The following is a 20,511-nucleotide window of genomic DNA, read 5'->3' on the forward strand; positions in this document are numbered from 1 at the left end:
CCCTGGACCTGGAGAAGCTCTTCAAACCAAACCCTGGACCTGGAGAAGCTCTTCAGATCAACCTTTGGACCTGGAGAAGCTCTTCAAATCAAACCCTGGACCTGGAGAAGCTCTTCAGACCAACCCTTGGACCTGGAGAAGCTCTTCAAACCAAACCTTGGACCTGGAAGAAGCTCTTCAAACCAAACCTTGGACCTGGAGAAGCTCTTCAAATCAAACCCTGGACCTGGAGAAGCTCTTCAAACCAAACCTTGGACCTGGAGAAGCTCTTCAAACCAAACCTTGGACCTGGAGAAGCTCTTCAAACCAAAACCTTGGACCTGGAAGAAGCTCTTCAAACCAAACCCTGGACCTGGAGAAGCTCTCCAAACCAAACCTTGGACCTGGAGAAGCTCTTCAGATCAACCTTTGGACCTGGAGAAGCTCTTCAAATCAAACCCTGGACCTGGAGAAGCTCTTCAGATCAACCTTTGGACCTGGAGAAGCTCTTCAAATCAAACCCTGGACCTGGAGAAGCTCTTCAGACCAACCCTTGGACCTGGAGAAGCTCTTCAAACCAAACCTTGGACCTGGAAGAAGCTCTTCAAACCAAACCTTGGACCTGGAGAAGCTCTTCAAATCAAACCCTGGACCTGGAGAAGCTCTTCAAACCAAACCTTGGACCTGGAGAAGCTCTTCAAACCAAACCTTGGACCTGAAGAAGCTCTTCAAACCAAACCCTGGACCTGGAGAAGCTCTTCAAACCAAAACCTTGGACCTGGAAGAAGCTCTTCAAACCAAACCTTGGACCTGGAGAAGCTCTTCAAATCAAACCCTGGACCTGGAGAAGCTCTTTCAGACCAACCCTTGAACATCTCCTTGCTTCCTTCAACAGCCACCCAGCTCATCTCTGCCTGCAAGCAGTAGCCACACAAGGAAGGAGCTGCCTTCTCCCTCACACAGCCCCAGGACGTAGCCGATGGGGAGCACCCTATATACCCAAGAGGTGCAAGATGCTACCAGGGCACGTGTGTCTCTGCTGCTCTCTTCCCATCACACAAAATCCATTTGCCCAGTCGGAAAAAGCAGCCCAAAGACCTGATGGTGCCCATTCCTCATACTTCCTAAGACAAGTGTGTTACGTCGCTAATGATACTTATATTCTCTTAACTCCTACAAAAGAAGGGATGAGTTCAGAACTTCACTGCAGATAATGCATTTATAATCTATCACAACAGCTATCTGGAAGACACCAAGTTGCTTTTTTTTCTTGCAATATGTTATGGAAGATTAAATAATTTATATTCTTCAACTAAAAATACCCAAACCAAAATGGGAAGAAGAAGCCTGCCTACCAGCGCTGTGCTTTTCACGTAGTACCCTGAACATCAACCACTCTTACTAGCCAAAAGAAATCTAGGCTCTTGCCAACAACAACGACAACAGAAAGATCATGAAAAGAACCCAAAACGAACAAGAAGTGGGGGGATCTTTGCACCACTCAGCTGGGCAATGCTGGAAAAACAAAACAGTGGAATAGTCTGAGCTTTCCAATGATAGGACTCCAAAGAGAACTCGACTATTGCTCAGTGTCAGTACGTGTGTTACACAATGGATGTGGGGTGGGGAGGAGGAAAGGGGAGAGGAGAAAACAATAAAATAAAAGGGAGGCAGAAGATTAGAAAAAGCAGCTTTTACAAAACCACTAAAGAATGCATAAAGTGACCCTTGCACTTTTGTTGGTTTTCTTTTGTTCTTGCAAACAGACGAGGTGCTGCAGGACAGCGGCCACAGCACCGATGTAAGACTTGTGTAGTTGCATACAATGTTTGACTCTGGATCTGGAAGAGAGCAGAGATATCGCAAAGAAGGAGTTAGGAGCAAGTGGTGCACGGTAGGAAGGTTCTAAAGAGCAGCCTGGACAGGCTGGATAATTGGGCTGTGGCCAATAGGATGAGGTTCAACAAGGCAAAGTGCCGGGTCCTGCACTTGGGTCACAACAGCCCCATGCAAAGCTCCACGTTTGGGAATTGTGGCTGGAAACTGCCCATGGAAAAGGAGCTGGGGGTGCTGATGGATGGAGCTGAACACGAGCAGCTTGTGCCCAGGCAGCCAGGGAGCCCCCAGCATCCTGGCCTGGATCAGCACCAGGGCGGCAGCAGGGCCAGGGCAGGGATTGTGCCCCTGCACTGGGCACTGGTGAGGCTGCACCTCGGATCCTGTGCTCAGCTCTGGGCCCCTCACTGCAAGAGAGACATTGAGGTGCTGGAGGGGGGCCAGAGAAGGGCAGTGGAGCTGGTGCAGGGCCTGGAGCCCAAGTGTGATGGGGAAGGGCTGAGGGACCTGGGGGGTTCAGTGTGGAGAAGAGAAGGCTCAGGGGGGACCTGATGGCTGCCTACAAGTGCCTGAGAGGAGGATGGAGCCAGGAGGGGCTGGGCTCTGCTCCCAAGGAACAAGGGATGGGACAAGAGGAACCGGCCTCAAGCTGCACCAGGGCAGGTTTAGATGGAGCTGAGGAACAATTCCTGCCCCAGAGGGTGCTCAGGCATTGGAACAGGCTGCCCAGGGCAGGGCTGCAGTCACCGGCCCTGCAAGGGTTCACACAGCGTGGAGATGAGGCCTCAGTGCCATGGGGCAGTGGTGGCCTTGGCAGTGCTGGGATGAAGGTTGGACTGGATGGGCTTAAAGGGCTTTTCGAACCTGGCAGACTCTGTGATTCTATGATCAGAGAGAGCTGTTCTCCTCTCCTCTGCACCCCTATAGCAGCACCCATAGCTGATGTACATGGGATTTAACCATTCTCGTGCCGCTGAGTGCCCAATTTCTTGGGCAGGGAGCTGAGGAAGCAGCAGCTCGGTGGTGGTATCCATTGCAGAGGATTAAAAATGTGCAGATGGGATCCTCTCTGCTAATTGCACAACGATTTGTCATGGGAAGGATTAGCTCAGTGTAATGTATGCAGCAAGGAGAGATTTCAGATAGCCCCCAGGGCTGGTTGATCCTCGCTGCCTCCCCGTGCAGCATCATGTGTTCCCATCAGCTGCGTTCCCTGTTAATTGGGCATGAAGGACCAAGAGCTCCATCAACACAAGGAGGGTGTTTAAATGAGCAGCTGGGACTTTGGGGATCCTGAGCATGACAGGAACCTGCAGCTGGTTGTAGGCAGCTGCACACAAGGCCCATGATAACAAACAGGATGTTTTAGAAGGCTCCTTAAGGGGAGACCTCAGAGCAGCTCCAGTGCCTAAAGGGGCTGCAGGAAAGCTGGAGAGGGGCTTGGGACAAGGGCCTGTAGGGCCAGGCCAAGGGGAATGGCTTGAACCTGCCCGAGGGGAGACTGAGCTGAGCTCTTAGGCAGAAGCTCTTCCCTGGGAGGGTGCTGAGGCACTGGCACAGGGTGCCCAGAGAAGCTGTGGCTGCCCCATCCCTGGCAGTGTTCAAGGCCAGGTTGGACACAGGGGCTTGGAGCAAGCTGCTCTCGTGGAAGGGGTCCCTGCCCGTGGCAGAGAGCTGGAACTGGATGAGCTTTAAGGTCCCTTTAACCCAGACTGCTCTGGGATTCTATGTAAGGTCAAGGTACACTATGCTTTGCTAAAACCTTCTGTAGCCCCACGACAGAGCCCCATGCAGGCATCCCTAGTCGGGAGCAGTGCTAAAAGGCTCTTCTGTAGACAAAAGCATCACCTTGAGAAAGGGATTCAGCAGCTTTGCAGGCAGGAGAGAAGCAATAGCAGTGCTTGGTGGTTAATTAATCAAGAAGAGCAGGGCAAGGCCTGCCAAGGCAGCACTTACATGAATTGGCCAGTGGGTTTACCAGTGTGGAGGTACATAGCTGTAGGTGGGGGTTCCTTGAGCCCTGTACGTTGGCACGGAAACTGGATGTGCTCCGATGGCAGTGTGTTGTGGGGTGGTCAACAAGGTTCCTGCAATGGCATGGAGAAATATGTTAGGAGAGGTTAGACAAGATTAGGAACAAGTCCTGCCCCAAAGGGTGCTCAGGCATTGGAACAGGCTGCCCAGGGCAGGGCTGCAGTCACCGGCCCTGCAAGTGTTCACACCCCATAGAGACGAGGCCTCAGTGCCATGGGGCAGTGGTGGGAATGGTTGGATTGGATGAGCTTAAAGGGCTTTTCCAACCTGGTTGATTCTGTGATTCTAAGGGGCAGGCACTGCATGAGCTGCCTTTTTTCCCCTTCTCCAATTCCCTCAAATATTATCGGCCTGTGAGACCTGAAGCAAAGGTGTTTTGAGTCGTGTGGTTGGTATCAGCCAACACCACGAACAGAATAAACCCACCTGAAGCTCCAGCACATTTTCCATGCTGGTTTTGGCCTCAACTCATCTTTTTCTAATTTCCCTTGTCCCTGAAGACTAGAAGTAGCCAGAAATCTGCTGATATCTTCCACCTGCTAAAGGCACTGGGCCCAGCTGCAACAGCAAACCACTGCAGTGTTCTCAAAGGACCAAACTGCATGGGATGAGGATTGTAAAAGGAGATGAGAAAAAGCCAAGAACGTCCAGGGAAAATAAAGATGAGCTTTGCCATTCATCTCCCAAGGGCAGGGGAGCTCTTTTGCTTCATTTAAACCCCCCTGAGCTGAGAGCCTTGGGATGCAGCAGGAATGATCCGCTCCCAGCCGCAAAGCAGGGGAACTACCCCATGCATCCTCTTTTCTTTCAGCCTTCAGCTGATACACAGAGGGATTTCAGGTGGGAATTTGCACAGTGCCTTCAGCAGACGTGGGGAGGGAGGATACAGCCCTCAACTACTCTGCTCTGGGAGTAATGGGGTTCTTGAAACAACTTCTCAGTTCCTGGCTACTGCAAATGCTACTACAGAGAATTTAAAGCATCCCACGTGCATCTCCCCACTCTCAGTATAAGCAACAGTAAATCTCTGAGAGGTTCTTGTCAACCCAGGCTGCAGTATCTCTGCTTGCAACAAGGGCTGTGGCCCATAACAAAGCCCTGTTTCACAGCTCATGCAGATGCAGAGGGATGAATGAGGTGTTTCTTGGCATAATTCAATATACAATCCTAGGGATTGTTAATGAGAAAAATACAGGCTTTGGGAAAAATAAACCCAGCCCATACCCTTACTTAATGTGCTGTCAATAAAAGCAATCCTGCACATAAACTGCAAAGGATTTGGGATGCAGAAACCAAGGTTAATGTTCATTTTGTCAAATGAAAGTAAGACCATTTAAGTGTCCTAAAAAAGGAACCCGAGGATAGAAATACAATACTGAAGATGGACAAACCTGGTTATACCTCTGATTATGGAACAGATGGAGGAAGGATAATGTATTTAAGGATGCAAGAGTTCATGTCTCTAGAGTGAGCCAAACGCAAGGTCTCTCTGCTTACCTAAAAGCTGAGTTACATCTGTATCAGGAGCATTTTTGCCTGCCAAGGAGAGGTGGCAGCAAGCAGAACTAGCAACTTGCTGTGTTCAAAGTGCTTCTGGAGCCCCCGTCCAGGTACACCCTGCAAGGCTGCAGGCGGCACAGAGAGCTCTTCATCCAGGATACATCTCTGGCACAGGTTGTTGGGACGCCTCCCAAACTGTGGCTCAGAACAAGGGGAGATTTGCCTTCTTACCTGCTGACATTGCCATGGTGGTCCCAGCAACCATGCCCATGGCCACACCGTTGGTCCTGGGCGCAGCGACCGGGGCCGGGTAGATGGCCGATGGGATGCTGTTGGGCTGAACCACGGTGGTGTGATGGATAACGTGAGGCTGTGCCGCGTACACTGGCTGGGTATAATAAGCTCCCTGTTGGAGAAGGGATAAAAACCACCATTGTCTTTGTCATTGGACTGACAGCACAAGCCAAAGCAGTGGCTTTGAAGGCCAGTATTCTATGGAGAGGCAAAGACCAGCTCTGTGTGCAGGGGGTGTCAGCTGGGCAGGGAGATACTGTAGGTCCTGCTATGGGGTGAGCAGCGATGCAGCATCACAGCCCCATATTTACCCCCTGGAGAGAAGGGACATAGGATATTCCCAAACCCAGCCTGTCCCCTGAGCCCAAAGTGTGGGGTGACTGTCCTTCACCCTGAGACTTCAAGCATTTAGCTCCTCTAGACCTGCTGCACAGCAGTCTAGCAGTCTTAAACACAAGGTTCTTTATTTGGGTTGGGGCAAACCCCAGCACAAAAACAGGCTGGGGGAGACCGGGTGGAGCAGCCTCAGGAGAAGGACTTGGGGGTGTTGGGTGAGGAGCTGCTGTGAGGGCTGGAGCAGCTCTGCTCTGGAGCCAGGCTGAGAGAGCTGGGCTGGGGCAGCCTGGAGAAGAGAAGGCTCCTGAAGGGGAGACCTGAGAGCAGCTCCAGTGCCTGAAGGGGCTGCAGGAAAGCTGGAGAGGGGCTTGGGACAAGGGCCTGGAGGGCCAGGCCAAGGGGAATGGCTTGAACCTGCCTGAGGGGAGACTGAGCTGAGCTCTTAGGCAGAAGCTCTTCCCTGTGAGGGCGCTGAGGCGCTGGCACAGGGTGCCCAGAGAAGCTGTGGCTGCCCCATCCCTGGCAGTGTTCAAGGCCAGGTTGGACATGGGGGCTTGGAGCAAGCTGCTCTAGTGGAAGGGGTCCCTGCCCGTGGCAGAGGGTTGGAACTGGGTGAGTTTTAAGGTCCCTTCAACCCAAAGCAGTCTGTGAAGATTCTATAATGAAGACAAGCTGGTGTCACGTGTAGCTGCTGGAACACCATTTGAGCCCTGCAAAGGGCTGGTCCTTCCCATGAGGCAGCTCCTTCTGCCTGCAGACCTGGATAAGGAAGAATGAAACTGAACCTGAGGACATGTGGGGTGGTCTCTGGAATGCAGAGAGGCAATGGGAAGGGAGTGGAACACCATCCTGACCTGGAAAGTCAGGTCGTTGGGGGAAATGCCATGGAAGCTGTAGGGCCAGATACCCCTGAGGAGTTTGTGATCTTCAGTGGGAAGGGGGCACAGAGGTGGGTTTCAGAGGACAACTGCTCTAAACTACATCCCTGTGGAGGATCTTGGCCCCAGCACATAGCTGCAGGTGGTGGCAATGCAGGGGCAGAGAAGATGGCACTGGAAACCCATCCAGGTGCTGGGGGAGGAGCTGCCCTGTGAGGACACAAACCTGGGTCATGCCTGAAGTAGCCTGTGCTGGTGAAGGAGACACAAGGGTTTCCCAAGGGAACTGGCAGGAGGGTGTTGCAAGTCAGTGAGATGCCAACAGCCACCAGCAAACAGACCTTGGGATACCCCAGACTCATTTGTGGCCCTTGGGAAGAGCAACACTGAGCACTGGGGAAGGTGGGGAGAGGTGGGTGCAGGGACTACCCTGGAGCCATGGGGCCCCAGCATGTGGTTTTGGAGGAAGGGACCTGATTCCCAACCTCACTGAGACACTGTGTTGACTCCACTACACATCAACAACCATGTAAGACCATGTCTCATGCAGAGGATCCAACTGAGGAGTCAAGAGAGAGACCCCCAACATCCCAGAGACCCATCAAGCCCCACCATGAGCGCCTCCATCCCACCAGGACATGGGTGCTCAGCCCTGACAGCCGAAGATGAAGCCCTGTAGGAACCTCAGGCTGCATTTGCACGCTGTGGAGTGAGGTGATGGGTGAGGAGGCACCTACCTGGGTGTACAGGTTCTGCTGTGGATAGGCACTTCTGATGGGGTACATAGCGGTTTGGTACGGGTTCGGAGACGGCGAGTAGGGAGGAGGTGCGTTGTTACTCTGGGTCGGTGGGACCTTGTAGGGAGTCCCCGCAGTGTACCCTGCCAAAGAGAAGGGGAGTCCAAGTGAGGGTGAGGATTCCCAGCTGCAGAGCTGGCCCATGGAGAGAACATGAGCAACCCAAGCTGCTGTTCATGACGCGCCGGTTGCTCGCCGGGCATCACTCAGCATGGAGGAGACACCAAGCTGGATGAGCATCTTCTGATGTGCCATGAAACACACCAAGCTGAGACCTGAGTCCAGCACCCAGCCCCTGGCTAATCAATCACAGCAGCCAGGCCTACATTCCCTACCCAGCCCAGCTGTGGCTCTTCCCAAAACCAGTGGTCCAAACCTGTGCATTCAGCTCTGGGTCCCCCAACACAAGAGGGATGTGGAGCTGCTGGAGCGAGGCCAGAGGAGGCCATGGAGCTGCTGCGAGGGCTGGAGCAGCTCTGCTCTGGAGCCAGGCTGAGAGAGCTGGGCTGGGGCAGCCTGGAGAAGAGAAGGCTCCTGAAGGGGAGACCTGAGAGCAGCTCCAGTGCCTGAAGAGGCTGCAGGAAAGCTGGAGAGGGGCTTGGGACAAGGGCCTGGAGGGCCAGGCCAAGGGGAATGGCTTGAACCTGCCTGAGGGGAGACTGAGCTGAGCTCTTAGGCAGAAGCTCTTCCCTGTGAGGGTGCTGAGGCGCTGGCACAGGGTGCCCAGAGAAGCTGTGGCTGCCCCACCCCTGGCAGTGTTCAAGGCCAGGTTGGACACAGGGGCTTGGAGCAAGCTGCTCTATGGAAGGGGTCCCTGCCCGTGGCAGGGGTTGGAGCTGGAGGAGCTTTAAGGTCCATTCCAATCCAAGCCATGCCATGATTCTCTGATTAATATTTAGGTGAAAACAATGGATGCCTTTAAGTATTCCATGAAGGTGGATAGTTCTGAGCAATTTCTCGTCCTGCAAAGGAGGATGCGACCATCAGCTCACTCTCCAGGTTGGAGAGGCACCCCCAAGTGATGCTCAAGCATCTGTCCTGCTCCCCTCAGGCTATTTGCCTTAGCAACAAAAACAGCAAATCTGCTTTATTGCCATTAAGAAAAGCCATTTCTCTGCTCCATCAACAGGCACCACAGGTTGCTGCCAAGCCAGGAGGAGCAGAGAGCCTCGGGAGGACAGTGGGGTGGCAGGCACAGGCATCAGGACCAAAACTGATCACAGTATTCCAGCGGCAGCCTGACCAGTGATGAGCACAGTGGGACAGTGACACCTTTATCCCTGTGGTGATGCCCTTGTTGATGTTCCCCAGCACCCTGGTGGGTTTCTTTGCTGCAGCCGCTCACTGTTCACTCCTATGGAGCTGGTTCCTCCATGTCCCTTTCCCAGAGCTGCTCCAGTCAGGCACATCCCAGCCTGAGCTGCTCCAGGATTGGGTTTGCCCAGGGGCAGGACCTGACACTTGTCCTGTTGAGCTCCATCAGGTTCTTCCCAGGCTGTCCAGCTCACCCTGCAGGGTGGCTTCCCCTTCCCAGTGTCCATTTCCCCACTGAGTTTGGTGCCACTGGCAAACTTCATCAGGGAGCACTTGATCCCATCACCCACATCACTTATGAAGACACTGAGCAGTGTTGGGCCCAGTATCTACCCCACCAGTGACAGGTCCCCAGCTGGAAAAGGAACACAGGGTGTCAGAAGGTTCACCACCACCTCTGGATAGTTCCCTACCCACCACACACAGCACTTGTCTAGATCATAAAGTAGTGGTTTCCCCAATCTAATCCTAATCTAACCCTCAAGAACACTTGAAGTTGTGCTTTAAGGGGTTTTCTTTTAGGGCAGACTAAAAGCTGAGCTGCTGCCATGGGGTGCCTTAGGCTGCATCAAGTGTGCCACAAAGGCATCAAGGCGTTGGTCACAGCTTAATGAACAAGTAAAATAGGAATGGTAAGGAATCTGCTCACACAAGCAGGGAAGAACATGTACGATGGGATGGCTGCTGGGAAATGGTATCCAGCTCTTGCAGAGGACTGGGAGAAACCAACCTTAGAGCAAACAGGCTCCAAAGACCGTGTAGGATGGAGAGGAGAAGCCAAGGCTCAGCCCAGCAGTAAGATATCCAAGCACTCAAACATAATGAAGTCATTTACTCAAGCACTATTCAGGGCAGCGATTAATGAAGGCAAAGCCTGCAAGGCTGCTAATAGCCCACATTATCCGCCCAGCACTGCAAGGGCGTGAAGAAAACAAGCTTTCTAGGAACTCCCAAACAGCATCTCACCGCCTCCTGCTTGCTGCACATCGGATCCAATGTGTTAATTAAACAGCAGAAGAGCTGTGACCTTTTCTTCTGACTCACATTAGCAGGAGAGCGACTATCTTTAAAGGAGAGATGGAACTGCAGGTTCTGAAGGGCTGCGTTCACCACAGAGACATCATGAGCTCCTCCAGGAACCCAACAACGTCACCTACAGAGCCACCAAGCTCCTGTTCAACTTTACCCATTTTCTTCTCTTCTGAACTCCTTTCTTTAAGGCAAAGACCTTGGATGCCAGCTCTCAGCATCACGCTTCATTTCTGATGGGCGTCTGGAGCTGTGGACCAGCTCAAGGCTGTGCAGTTTCAGCACCTGAACGTTAAGCCTTGATGTGGCTTCCCAATTGCTGAATCATGGACAATTTATCTATGATATTAAAAGGGTATTAAGCATAACAGCCCATGGAAGATGGAATCTGCCATGTTTTCCCAGACAGGTGGTGGATGCCCCATTCCTGGAAGCATTCAAGGTCAGGCTGGATGGAGCTTGGGGCAACGTGACCTACTTGAAGATATCCCTGATCACTGCAGGGGGATCTAGGGTTGGACTAAATGAGCTTTAAAGGTCCCTTCCAACCCAATGAATGGAATTCCATGATTCTCCTTGAAAAGGGACATCCCTACCGTCCACTGGGTTAGGGACACTACCCCTCACATGGTGCATGAGCTTGGCATGACAGCTAATTTCATGCTAGATCAGATTTGACCAAGTTTTAAGTGTTTGGAAACTTTCAGCTTGGAATTAATAGAAACCTAGATACTATTTGGCAAAATTCCCTTGGAATTTAACCCATGCCTGGATGTGCTTTCTCCTTCCCACTGCACCCCCAGGCTGCTGCAGGGGAGATTCCTCCTTCCAAATCAGAGAAGGCAAGAGCAGATACCATGGTAGAAACGGGTTTGGGGGCAAATTCTGGCTGTGGCCACCAGTGTGTGGTCACTGGGCAGCCCCATGCAGGCTGGTCTCATTGCCAGAGAACTGGCTTGGGCACATTGAATTGGGAAATCAAATTTAAGACATAAAGCCCTGAGGTTTTGGAGACGCTTCACCCATCACTGTGGTGGATCTCTGATGGGAGATGCTGCCTTAAGCACAGGCTCGGAATAATCAGAAGCACTTCAGGTTGGGCGTCCCAGACTGGATCTGTCCTTTGGCTCCATCTCAGCACCCTCCCAGGGAAGAGCTTCTGCCTTGTATCCAACCTGAACTTCCCCTGTTTCGGTTTGAACCCATCACCCCTTGTCCTGCCACTGCAGTCCCTGATGAAGAGTCCCTCCCCAGCATCCTTGTAGCCCCCTTCACACACTGGAAGCTGCTCTGAGGTCTCCACGCAGCTTCTCTTCTCCAGGCTCAACAGCCCCAATGTTCTCAGCCTGGCTCCATACAGGAGCTGCTCCAGCCCATTAGAACCTAGGAGCGGTCCCACCTCGTGCTTGCAGCACGCCCCATGCCTCAGCTTTAACAGGCAACATGAGGGCAAGAGCAGGCAAGAGCAGTTGGGCAGGGGCCAGGGGACACCCCACATAGCAGGGGAAGCACCAGGGGCCTTATGTGGGAGCTTATCACCCCTCCTGGAGGCACTGTTGGGCCTCTTAGGGGATGAGATTACAAGGCTTCAGCTGGAAAAGCCTGTTTAACCACGATCCATAAGCAGCATCTCCTCCCCCTGCCCCTGAGCAGCCAGCTTGAGTTAAAAGGTGGGAATTTCATCCTGGATTCCTTGAAAAACAGCCTGGAGTTTGGAATTCTCTGTTCTAAGGGAATAGGAAACAATCTCCCTTTGTTTTTATGACATATATCGTTCTCCTCTACCACAGAGCATCACCACTGCAGTATACACTTGAAATCAAGCCCAGGTTGCTCCTGGGGACCAAACACTTGGCTGAAAGAGGCCTTCACCCTTCTCCATTTGACTTGTTCCTCTGAAGGAGCACTGGGAGGGTCGGTGCTCTCCTCTTCATGCTCCTTCATGGTTTGAACACATGAATAAAGGATGCTACCTTGTTTTGAGTGGAAAAAACCACAACATTTCATCCCAGAAGGGAAGTGCAGCTCCGACTGGACATCTCAGGCAGAAGGTGACAGATCTGCTACACAGTGCAGAGCGAGCAACCCCAGGATGTGCAGCATCCTCACTGTGTCAGCACACAGGCAGGACACACAGACACAAATGATCCCATCCATTTCAAACAGGCTGATCCCAAATAACCCCATCCCAAAGTAATCCCCAAGAGGGGAGGGAAACGGGCACAAACCAACCAAGGAAAACCCCAGAAGAAAAGGTTTATTTACTGAATGCTGCAGAAGAAGCCTGGTAAGTTCTGTTCTCGGTGCCGGTGTCCACTGGGAGGTGGAAGGTGCCCTCCGTGGCACAGGAGGAGGAGGTCTGTGGCCAGGCTTGCTTCATCAGAAGTGTAGCTGGATGGAGACAGAGAAGAGGTGTCACACACAGCAATGAACAGACTTCCCATGCTTAGGTCACATCTGGACCACTGTGCTGCTCTCTTCCTTTCCCCTCCCACCTTTCAAGGACAAATATCCATAGGAATGTTGCACCATGGTTCCTCTTGTCCCACCTCATCCCCACGGAGGGATGGTTTGCAGCAAACCAGTTCCTTGGCTTCCTGAGCTAAGAGACCTGCATGAAGATCTACAACAGAGGGACACTGCTAGCAAAGCCACCAGCCCTCCCCAGCTACCACTGGTCGCCTCTGTGCATATGAACCAGTAACGGTTGTCCTTGCCCTTTCCCAGCTGGAAAACAGGCTGAGCCGGGTGTGCAAGGCATTTTACCCCCAGTAAGACCCTTTGAGATGCTTGCATGGCAGATGCCACCAGTGGACAAGGTACTAGTTGCTGTGACTGTCCCATCGCTTTGTTTGGAGGTCCTTAGAAAGCTTGGAAGGGACAGTGAGCAAAAGCAGTGGCTTTGGGAAGGCCGTCCTGTATCCCAGTTTATGGAAAGTAATTTATAAAGCCAAGTGTGATAACCCAGAAGAACATCAAGAGTCAAATCTTGTGGGATTTGAGACACAACCAGCAAAATTCAATGAACCAGCACTGGCTATACCCGTACAGAACCCTAGAATCGTTAGGGTTGGAAAGGACCTTAAGATCATCCAGTTCCAACCCCCCTGCCGTGGGCAGGGACACCTTAACGCTAAATCATATCACCCAAGGCCTCGTCCAACCTGGCCTTGAACACTGCCAGGGATGGAGCATTCACAACCTCCCTGGGCAACCCATTCCAGTGCCTCACCACCCTCACAGGAAAGAACTTCTTCCTTAGATCCAATCTAAACTTCCCCTGTTTAAGTTTGAACCCATCACCCCTTGTCCTATCACTACAGTCTCTAATTAAGAGTCCCTCTCCAGCATCCTTGTAGCCCCCTTCAGACACTGGAAGCTGCTCTGAGGTCTCCACACAGCTTCTCTTCTCCAGGCTCAACAGCCCCAATGTTCTCATCCTGGCTCCATACAGGAGCTGCTCCAGCCCCTGCTCATCCTCGTGGCCTCCTCTGGACTTGTTCCAACAGCTCCATGTCCTTTTTATGTTGAGGACCCCAGAACTGCACACAATGCTCCAGGTGAGGTCTCACAAGAGCAGAGCAGAGGGGCAGGATCACCTCCTTCGCCCTGCTGGTCACGCTCCTTTTGATGCAGCCCAGGATACGGTTGCTTTCTGGGCTGCGAGCGCACACTGAAGCCGGCTCATGTTCATTTTCTCATCAACCAACACCCCCAAGTCCTTCTCCTTGGGCTGCTCTGAATCTCTTCTCTGCCCAACCTGTAGCTGTGCCTGGGATTGCTCCAACCCAGGTGTAGGACCTTGCACTTGGCATGGTTAAACTCCATGAGGTTGCCATCAGCCCACCTCACAAGCGTGTCGAGGTCCCTCTGGATGGCATTTCTTCCCTCCAGGGTATCAACCGAACCACACAGCTCGGTGTCATCGGCAAACTCGCTGAGGGCGCGCTCAATCCCACTGTCCATGGCAGCGACGAAGATGTTGAACAAGACCGGTCCCAACCCCGATCCCTGAGGGACCCCACTCGTTACTGGTCTCCAGCTGGACTTGGAGCCATTGACCACAACCATTGTGTGCGGCCATCATACAATCATAGAACCATGGGACTTTAAAGCTCATCCAATTCCAGCCCCCTGCCATGGGCAGGGACACCTTCCACTAGAGCAGCTTGCTCCTTCCCAAAGTTGATGCCTCCAGGAAAGGTTTACCAGGTCTTTTTCTGCTTCTCTTTTTTGCTTCCCCCCTGAAAGTATGGATGTGCCCTAACTCCTTGTGCCAGGCTCACCTCGAAGAATGAACCATCCCTGGCTGAAATCCCACCACCTCCCAACGGAGCTCATCCATCTCCTGAAGGCCTCAGCCAGTTCTTACAGCTCACTGCTCGCCACAAGCTGCTCAGGACATGATGATAAAAGCTCCAGGTTTCCCATGTCCCACAGGATGTATTTCACACCCCCAGCTACCAAGGAAGGAAAACCCAAGTGAGGGTTGATTGATCCTCAACAAGGCACTTAGTGATCAGAGCTTGCTGTGAAGTTGTGGAGCCACCAAGTCAAAACAAAGGACCTTTGGGCAAGAAAGGGGAAACACAGGAATTCTGCAGGAAGGGAACCATTTCTGACAGCAGAACCAGCCAAGGTTAAAGCAGAAAGAGGAGCTCTTTGGGAGAGACACCACGGCCTAAAGGAGGAGGCGGTGGGTTCCTTATCCTCCCACTGGCTCCATGAAGACTTCATAACTCCTTCTCCCAAGCACGCTCCTACCCTGAGGAGGTCAGTGCTAAGCCCCAAAGAAGGGACTCTATGACTTGGTGAGGGCCTGCAAACCTTTCTGCATCCCAAAGGCAAGAGCGATGATGTTTCAAACCCCTCCGATAGCTCTGTGTCTGCTCAGACTCCTAAGCAACCCTCTCTGAAGATGACAGTGGAGTGCACAGGGCTGGAAGTAGGGGACAATTAATTGAGGAGGCCAAGGAGGAATCAGTGCTGGTGCTACAGCCCATGGCAACAGCAACACGGGTCCTAATGGTTGGACACCACAGAGAGAGCAAAGAAGCACTGCTGTTGGTCCACCAAAACCTCATGAGCCCCCTCTCCTAATGTGGGACAGAAACAGAGGAGCATTGAGGACACCAGCAGTGATGTTTCCCTGGACAGCATGGCAACCATCCGCTGTGTGGAGATGGTCACGGGTGCAAGATCTGCCTGGATGATGCTCTGCTGCTTTCTCATCATCTCGAAGAGAAAACAAGAGGTTCTGGAGAGATTTAAAGCACAGTTTCTCTTCCATTCAAGCACTGATCACGTTCTGTTCCAAGCATGCGCCCTCTCCCAGAGGTTTGTGAGCTATTAAGGATTTCCAACCCACCTTCCTTAGTTTTCCATGGTACGCTGCACTCCTGAACATCACACTGGAGGATTAACTCCCAGCACTGAGACAGAACCACTCTTTCACTCAGGCTTTTCTTCAAGATCAGATTCATCTTTGCCTCTGCTTTTCACAAAGGTTTTAATATCCAGGACTGATGAGACAATTTATTTAGGTGTTATATGGATCCTTCCTCTGGGGTTCCTGCACATCAGAGCTACCAAAAAATCACAGCAATTTGGGCCTGAGATGGCCGGCGCTTGCATTAAATCATGGATCCTTGGAGAATCCATCATTTAAAGCTACACAGAAGGTGAAGCAAGGAGGCTTTTAGGAACATTAACATCTCCTGGTCCTTAGCAAAAGTAACGATTCACAGAGGTTCCAATCCAGCCATGACTATCTAATATCATAAATATCAGATTAACTGTGGGCAGTTCTGGTGTCCTCAGCATAAGAAGGACATGGAGCAAGTCCAGAGGAGGCCACGAGGATGCTCAGGGGTTGGAGCAGCCCCTGTATGGAGCCAGGCTGAGAACATTGGGGCTGTTGAGCCTGAAGAAGAGAAGCTGTGTGGAGACCTCAGAGCAGCTTCCAGTGTGTGAAGGGGGCTACAAGGATGCTGGGGAGGGACTCTTCATTAGGGACTGGAGTGATAGGACAAGGGGTGATGGGTTCAAACTGAAACAGGGGAAGTTCAGGTTGGAGATAAGGCAGAAGCTCTTCCCTGTGAGGGTGTTGAGGCGCTGGCCCAGGGTGCCCAGAGAAGCTGTGGCTGCCCCATCCCTGGCAGTGTTCAAGGCCAGGTTGAACACAGGGGCTTGGAGCAAGCTGCTCCAGTGGAAGGGGTCCCTGCCTGGGGCAGGGGGCTGGAGCTGGAGGAGCTTTAAGGTCCCTTCAACCCAAACCAGGCTGGGATTCTATTTGTGATGGATAGAGCCATGAGCCTCCTACAAGGTTTGCAATAAGCTTAATTCCCCAGGCAGCCCCATTACTGTGTTCTTGAGTGCCTCAAACTGGTGGGACCATTTGTTCTTAGAAAGCTTTTCAGGCTCTATGGGATATGCACCCCCTCACACCTCAAGATACCCCCCTTAGGGGACCTACTGATGTCTCTAAACAGCCAATGGGCACCTATAGAGGACAGCTCAAAGCACTTATGTGGGGAAAGATGATGCCTACGCTCTCCCCCTGCAGAACAACGTTTCCTCCAGGGAGGACCCAGAAGCAGGAATGGGGGGTTAGAGCCTCCATCCTGCCCCACACCATCCCCATGGCCACCCCTAATTTCCTCGGGCTGATTTTAGCAACATCTATTCAGCTCTGTGAGGACAGTGGAGTGATGGACGAGAAGCATTTGTCTTCCCTGCATTATTAATAAACGCAGTTGAAGCATGAGCCAGCCTCCATGTGAGATGTGTGTGTCCTACTTTCAGGGAAAGAAAAAGGCTTATTTTTAATGAAGGAAGTTAAACCAGCTCAGGAAGACGGAATGCTTGGGAGGGAACATGCTCCAGGCTTAATGAACTTTTAAACTGGAATGCCTCGTGTTTCTGCAGCACTGATTTGAGGCACTCGTTTTTATATGCTCAAAAGGGATTGTGTTTCAATAACACTGGCCTAAATAAGCAGGCTCATTGCAAGCAGCTTTATGCAATGCTGGTGTTTTGCAGTGATCTTGGAGCTTCCCTTGTGTCTCTCCCTCTCAAAAATGTGGAGAAACACAAGAGGAGGACCACATGAGGGAGAAACGGGTTCCAATGTGGATGGGAAGAAGTTCATTCCCTTGCTTGACACAGGGCTCCTTTGGCTGAGCTGTTATCTACGCCTTGGGAATGGTCACTTTGAAATATCCTGGTGAAGAATTTACCATCCCTTTGGTGCTCAAACCTTAGCAGATATTCACCAGGTACCTGACACTGGATGATCTTCAGGTCCTTTCCAACCCAAACCATTCTGTGATTCTATGATTGTACGACACTGAGAACGGGAGGATTCAAGACTGGGTCCAGTTACCATCCTCCTTTCCTCACTGCTGCTGGACCTGCAGGGACCAAAAGGTCTCTGTAGACTTCTCCAAGCTCCTCTCCATGTCTCCTTATGCTTCAAGGGAGGGTTGGATGGGGCTTGGAGCAACCTGCTTTAGGTGAAGGTGTCCCTGCCCATGGCAGGGGGTTGGATCTAGATGATCTTAAGGTCCTTTCCAACCCAAACCAGGTTTGAGGCAATTGAAAAGTTCAGAATGCTAAATCATTACATTTTCCATGTGGATCCCAAGGGCTTGGGAACCATGAGGTCAATAGAAGAGGATGACCATCACCAGCTTCTACTGTGGCATCAGGGACTGCAGTGTGCACAGCTGGAGGCCCTCAAGGATGGAAGCAGATGGCACAATAAGTAGCAGCTATTTGAAAACCAGACATTGAAAACTAACCACCACCAGTGTCCTTCCCTTTGGGTGAACCACAGCAAGGGCAGGAGCAGAGGGCAGCCTTCACCTTCACCTTCACCTGGTGGTTCATCTCTTGCTATGATTTTGCATGGCAGCCAAGCAAAACTCATGAGGTTTGGGGCAAGAGGCACCCAACCAGAGAGAACTCAGCTGAGGAACACCTTTAGGATGGACCAGAGGGGATGATGGAGCTTGTCCAGAACAGCTTCTTTCAAGACTGACAGCTCACCTCCAGCTCCATCCCACAAGATCATCAGTCACAAGCAAAGGATGCTCTTCCCACCCTTTTCAACCTCTATTCCAAGTACTATTAAGAGGCACATCTGCCCAGTTAACCTACATATGGAGAGTCAGCTACCCCAGCAGATGAAACTTGGGTTTGTGACTGCTTTTATAGTGATCCTGAGGGACTTCTGACAGCAGACACCAATCCCCAGCCAGCCTGGAGGGTTGAAATAGAACTTTGTTGGTGGATGAGATGCTTTTGAAAGCAGCCGTTCTGCTGGGAACACAGAGCATCTCCACTTTAAACATCTAAAATCCCATTTAAATACAGGTCAGAATTAGTCTGCTCTTTCTGAACCCAGGATTTTAAACACAAAGCTGATCCCCTCTGAGTTGCAGTGGGTTTGATGGGTGGCAGGAACCCCAGCAGCAGGTTCTTCTCAATGGTGGAGTTATTCCCAGCCTCCTGTATGACAGCAGCTGATTCAATCTGAGTAAATGCTCCCCGCATCGATACAGACAACTGGTTTTAACTCAGCCACTGAACCAGAGTACGACTTCAACTCCGTTCCATTTAACACAGTTGAGGACACTGCCCGCTCTGCTGCATGTACCCACTGCTGGAATGATTTATGGAGCTTATTTTAGAATCATGGAATGGTTTGGGTTGGAAATGACCTTAATATCATCCAGTTCCAACCCCTGCCACGGGCAGGGACCCCTTCCACTGGAGCAGCTTGCTCCAAGCCCCTGTGTCCAACCTGGCCTTGAACACTGCCAGGGATGGGGCAGCCACAGCTTCTCTGGGCACCCTGGGCCAGCGCCTCAGCACCCTCCCAGGGAAGAGCTTCTGCCTAAGAGCTCAGCTCAGTCTCCCCTTGGGCAGGTTAAAGCCATTCCTCAGTGGATCTGCTTCCCAGAGCTGGGAACGCAGCATCTCCCTGCGGCAGAATCAGGATCTTAAACCCCATAACTCAATGAAAACAGGGAGATGCAAGTAGCTTGAAAAAGCCTCTATATTTAAGCAAGGGCTGAGCCTGGATTGCCTCTGTAGCCTTCGCTCTGCCTCTAAAGATAGCACTCATGGACGCTGTCCTCACTCCCAGCATCACCCATGAAAAAGCATGCATGAAAGCATCTTTTCTCCTGGCTGCACACGAACAAGCTGAAGGCTCTCAACCATGCCTCCAACGAGATAAATCTCCAAAGAGTGGGGGGAAAACCCCTGCCCTGATATTAAATTGCCCCGATTTCAAGAGCTGTCTCATTATTTATGGCGAAGAAAGGGGTTTCTGCACAAGGAGTTGGGTTGAGGAGCACCAAGTTCAATCTTCCCCATTTCCTCACTTATTTAGTGCTTCGCTACGTGGGGTTATGCACTGGAAGAGTGCTGGTTTGGATGCACAACGACCTGTCAGCCTGCTGGAAATAAGGAGGTTTCTAATATAGAAATCATTAAAAGCATTTGTTAAGACCCACAAACAGAGCAATGAAATGTAAATGTCAAGGTTGCTGCCCAGGCTTCCTCACTTGAGTATTAAGCAACGTAACAAAAAGATCCGGTGAGGAGGGGACATAGAAATGATGAGAGGCTTTTCCTTGAGAGAAAGCAAGTGGGTTAAGATTAGGCTTGTACTTCAGAAAGGGAGTGAATAAAAGGCTGGCTGGCACAAAGCAGATTGACCAGGGCTTTCCTTTCCCCTTTCACATCATGCAAATGTAAAGCAACAGACAATGATTTGCATTGCTTTAAAGAAAGGAATACGGGAGGAACTGGAGCTTTAATTAATCTGCAGTCACTGCTTGCTGTAGTGATAAAATATAGCAAGGATCAAAGCACGGGGGAGTTGAAGCATCTGTAATGAAGGAGAGGACACCCACGGCCACAGCCAGCAGGACAAAGGTAGGGGAAAATCAAAGTCTTTGTGGGGTTGTGCTTATAAGAGCAGCTGACTAAGGTGGTTCGGGGTGGATTATTCCATCCTGAACAATGTGAGGAAGCTTCTGAAGGCAAATGTGGCTGTATTCAGGGAGGGCAGACCAAGGGGGATGGACAACCTGGTCCTTGCTGAGTGTGGGGGCTCCTTTCTGCTGGGTGGAGGACACAGGTTGTAGATGCCATTGCAGGAATGATGGGGATCAAAAAGAATCACAGAATCATAGAACAGCTTGGGTTGGAAAGGACCTTAAGGTCATCCAGTTCCAACCCCCCTGCCATGGGCAGGGACACCTCACATTAAACCATGGCACCCAAGGCTTCATCCAACCTGGCCTTGAACAGGGATGGAGCATTCACAACTTCCCTGGGCAACCTCACAGTAAAGAACTTCTTCCTTAGATCCAATCTAAACCTCTCCTGTTTCAGTTTTAACCCATTACCCCTTGTCCTGTCACTACAGACAGGGGTAAAGAGCTGCCCACGGGCTCACTGCTGCTCACCTGAGTGATCCCCAATTGCCTGGTGTCTCA

The 20,511-nt window shown here is 51.6% G+C and overlaps 1 protein-coding gene across 4 annotated transcripts in view; it reads right to left on the minus strand.

The window, feature by feature from the left end:
• Positions 1 to 1,657: 1,657 nt before the first annotated feature.
• The window catches only part of FAM168A (family with sequence similarity 168 member A), a 169,626-nt gene continuing 150,772 nt past the window's right edge, over positions 1,658 to 20,511 (minus strand). For 3 of the 4 annotated variants that reach the window (XM_061458149.1, XM_061458152.1, XM_061458153.1), the window contains 5 exons: positions 12,263 to 12,388; positions 7,595 to 7,737; positions 5,581 to 5,755; positions 3,772 to 3,902; positions 1,658 to 1,820 (listed from right to left, as the gene is read on the minus strand). In XM_061458149.1, coding sequence (XP_061314133.1) covers positions 3,790 to 3,902; positions 5,581 to 5,755; positions 7,595 to 7,737; positions 12,263 to 12,388 — 557 coding nt within the window. In that variant the 3' untranslated portion in view covers positions 1,658 to 1,820; positions 3,772 to 3,789. The remainder of the gene's footprint in view (positions 1,821 to 3,771; positions 3,903 to 5,580; positions 5,756 to 7,594; positions 7,738 to 12,262; positions 12,389 to 20,511) is intronic. The other variant, XM_061458151.1, reaches the window with a different exon arrangement.

The sequence above is a fragment of the Pezoporus flaviventris genome, unplaced genomic scaffold (assembly GCF_033815535.1).
Source record: "Pezoporus flaviventris isolate CSIRO_AGI_PZ_B2104156 unplaced genomic scaffold, CSIRO_AGI_Pfla_v1 ptg000025l, whole genome shotgun sequence".
In the NCBI taxonomy this organism is placed as follows: domain Eukaryota; kingdom Metazoa; phylum Chordata; class Aves; order Psittaciformes; family Psittacidae; genus Pezoporus; species Pezoporus flaviventris.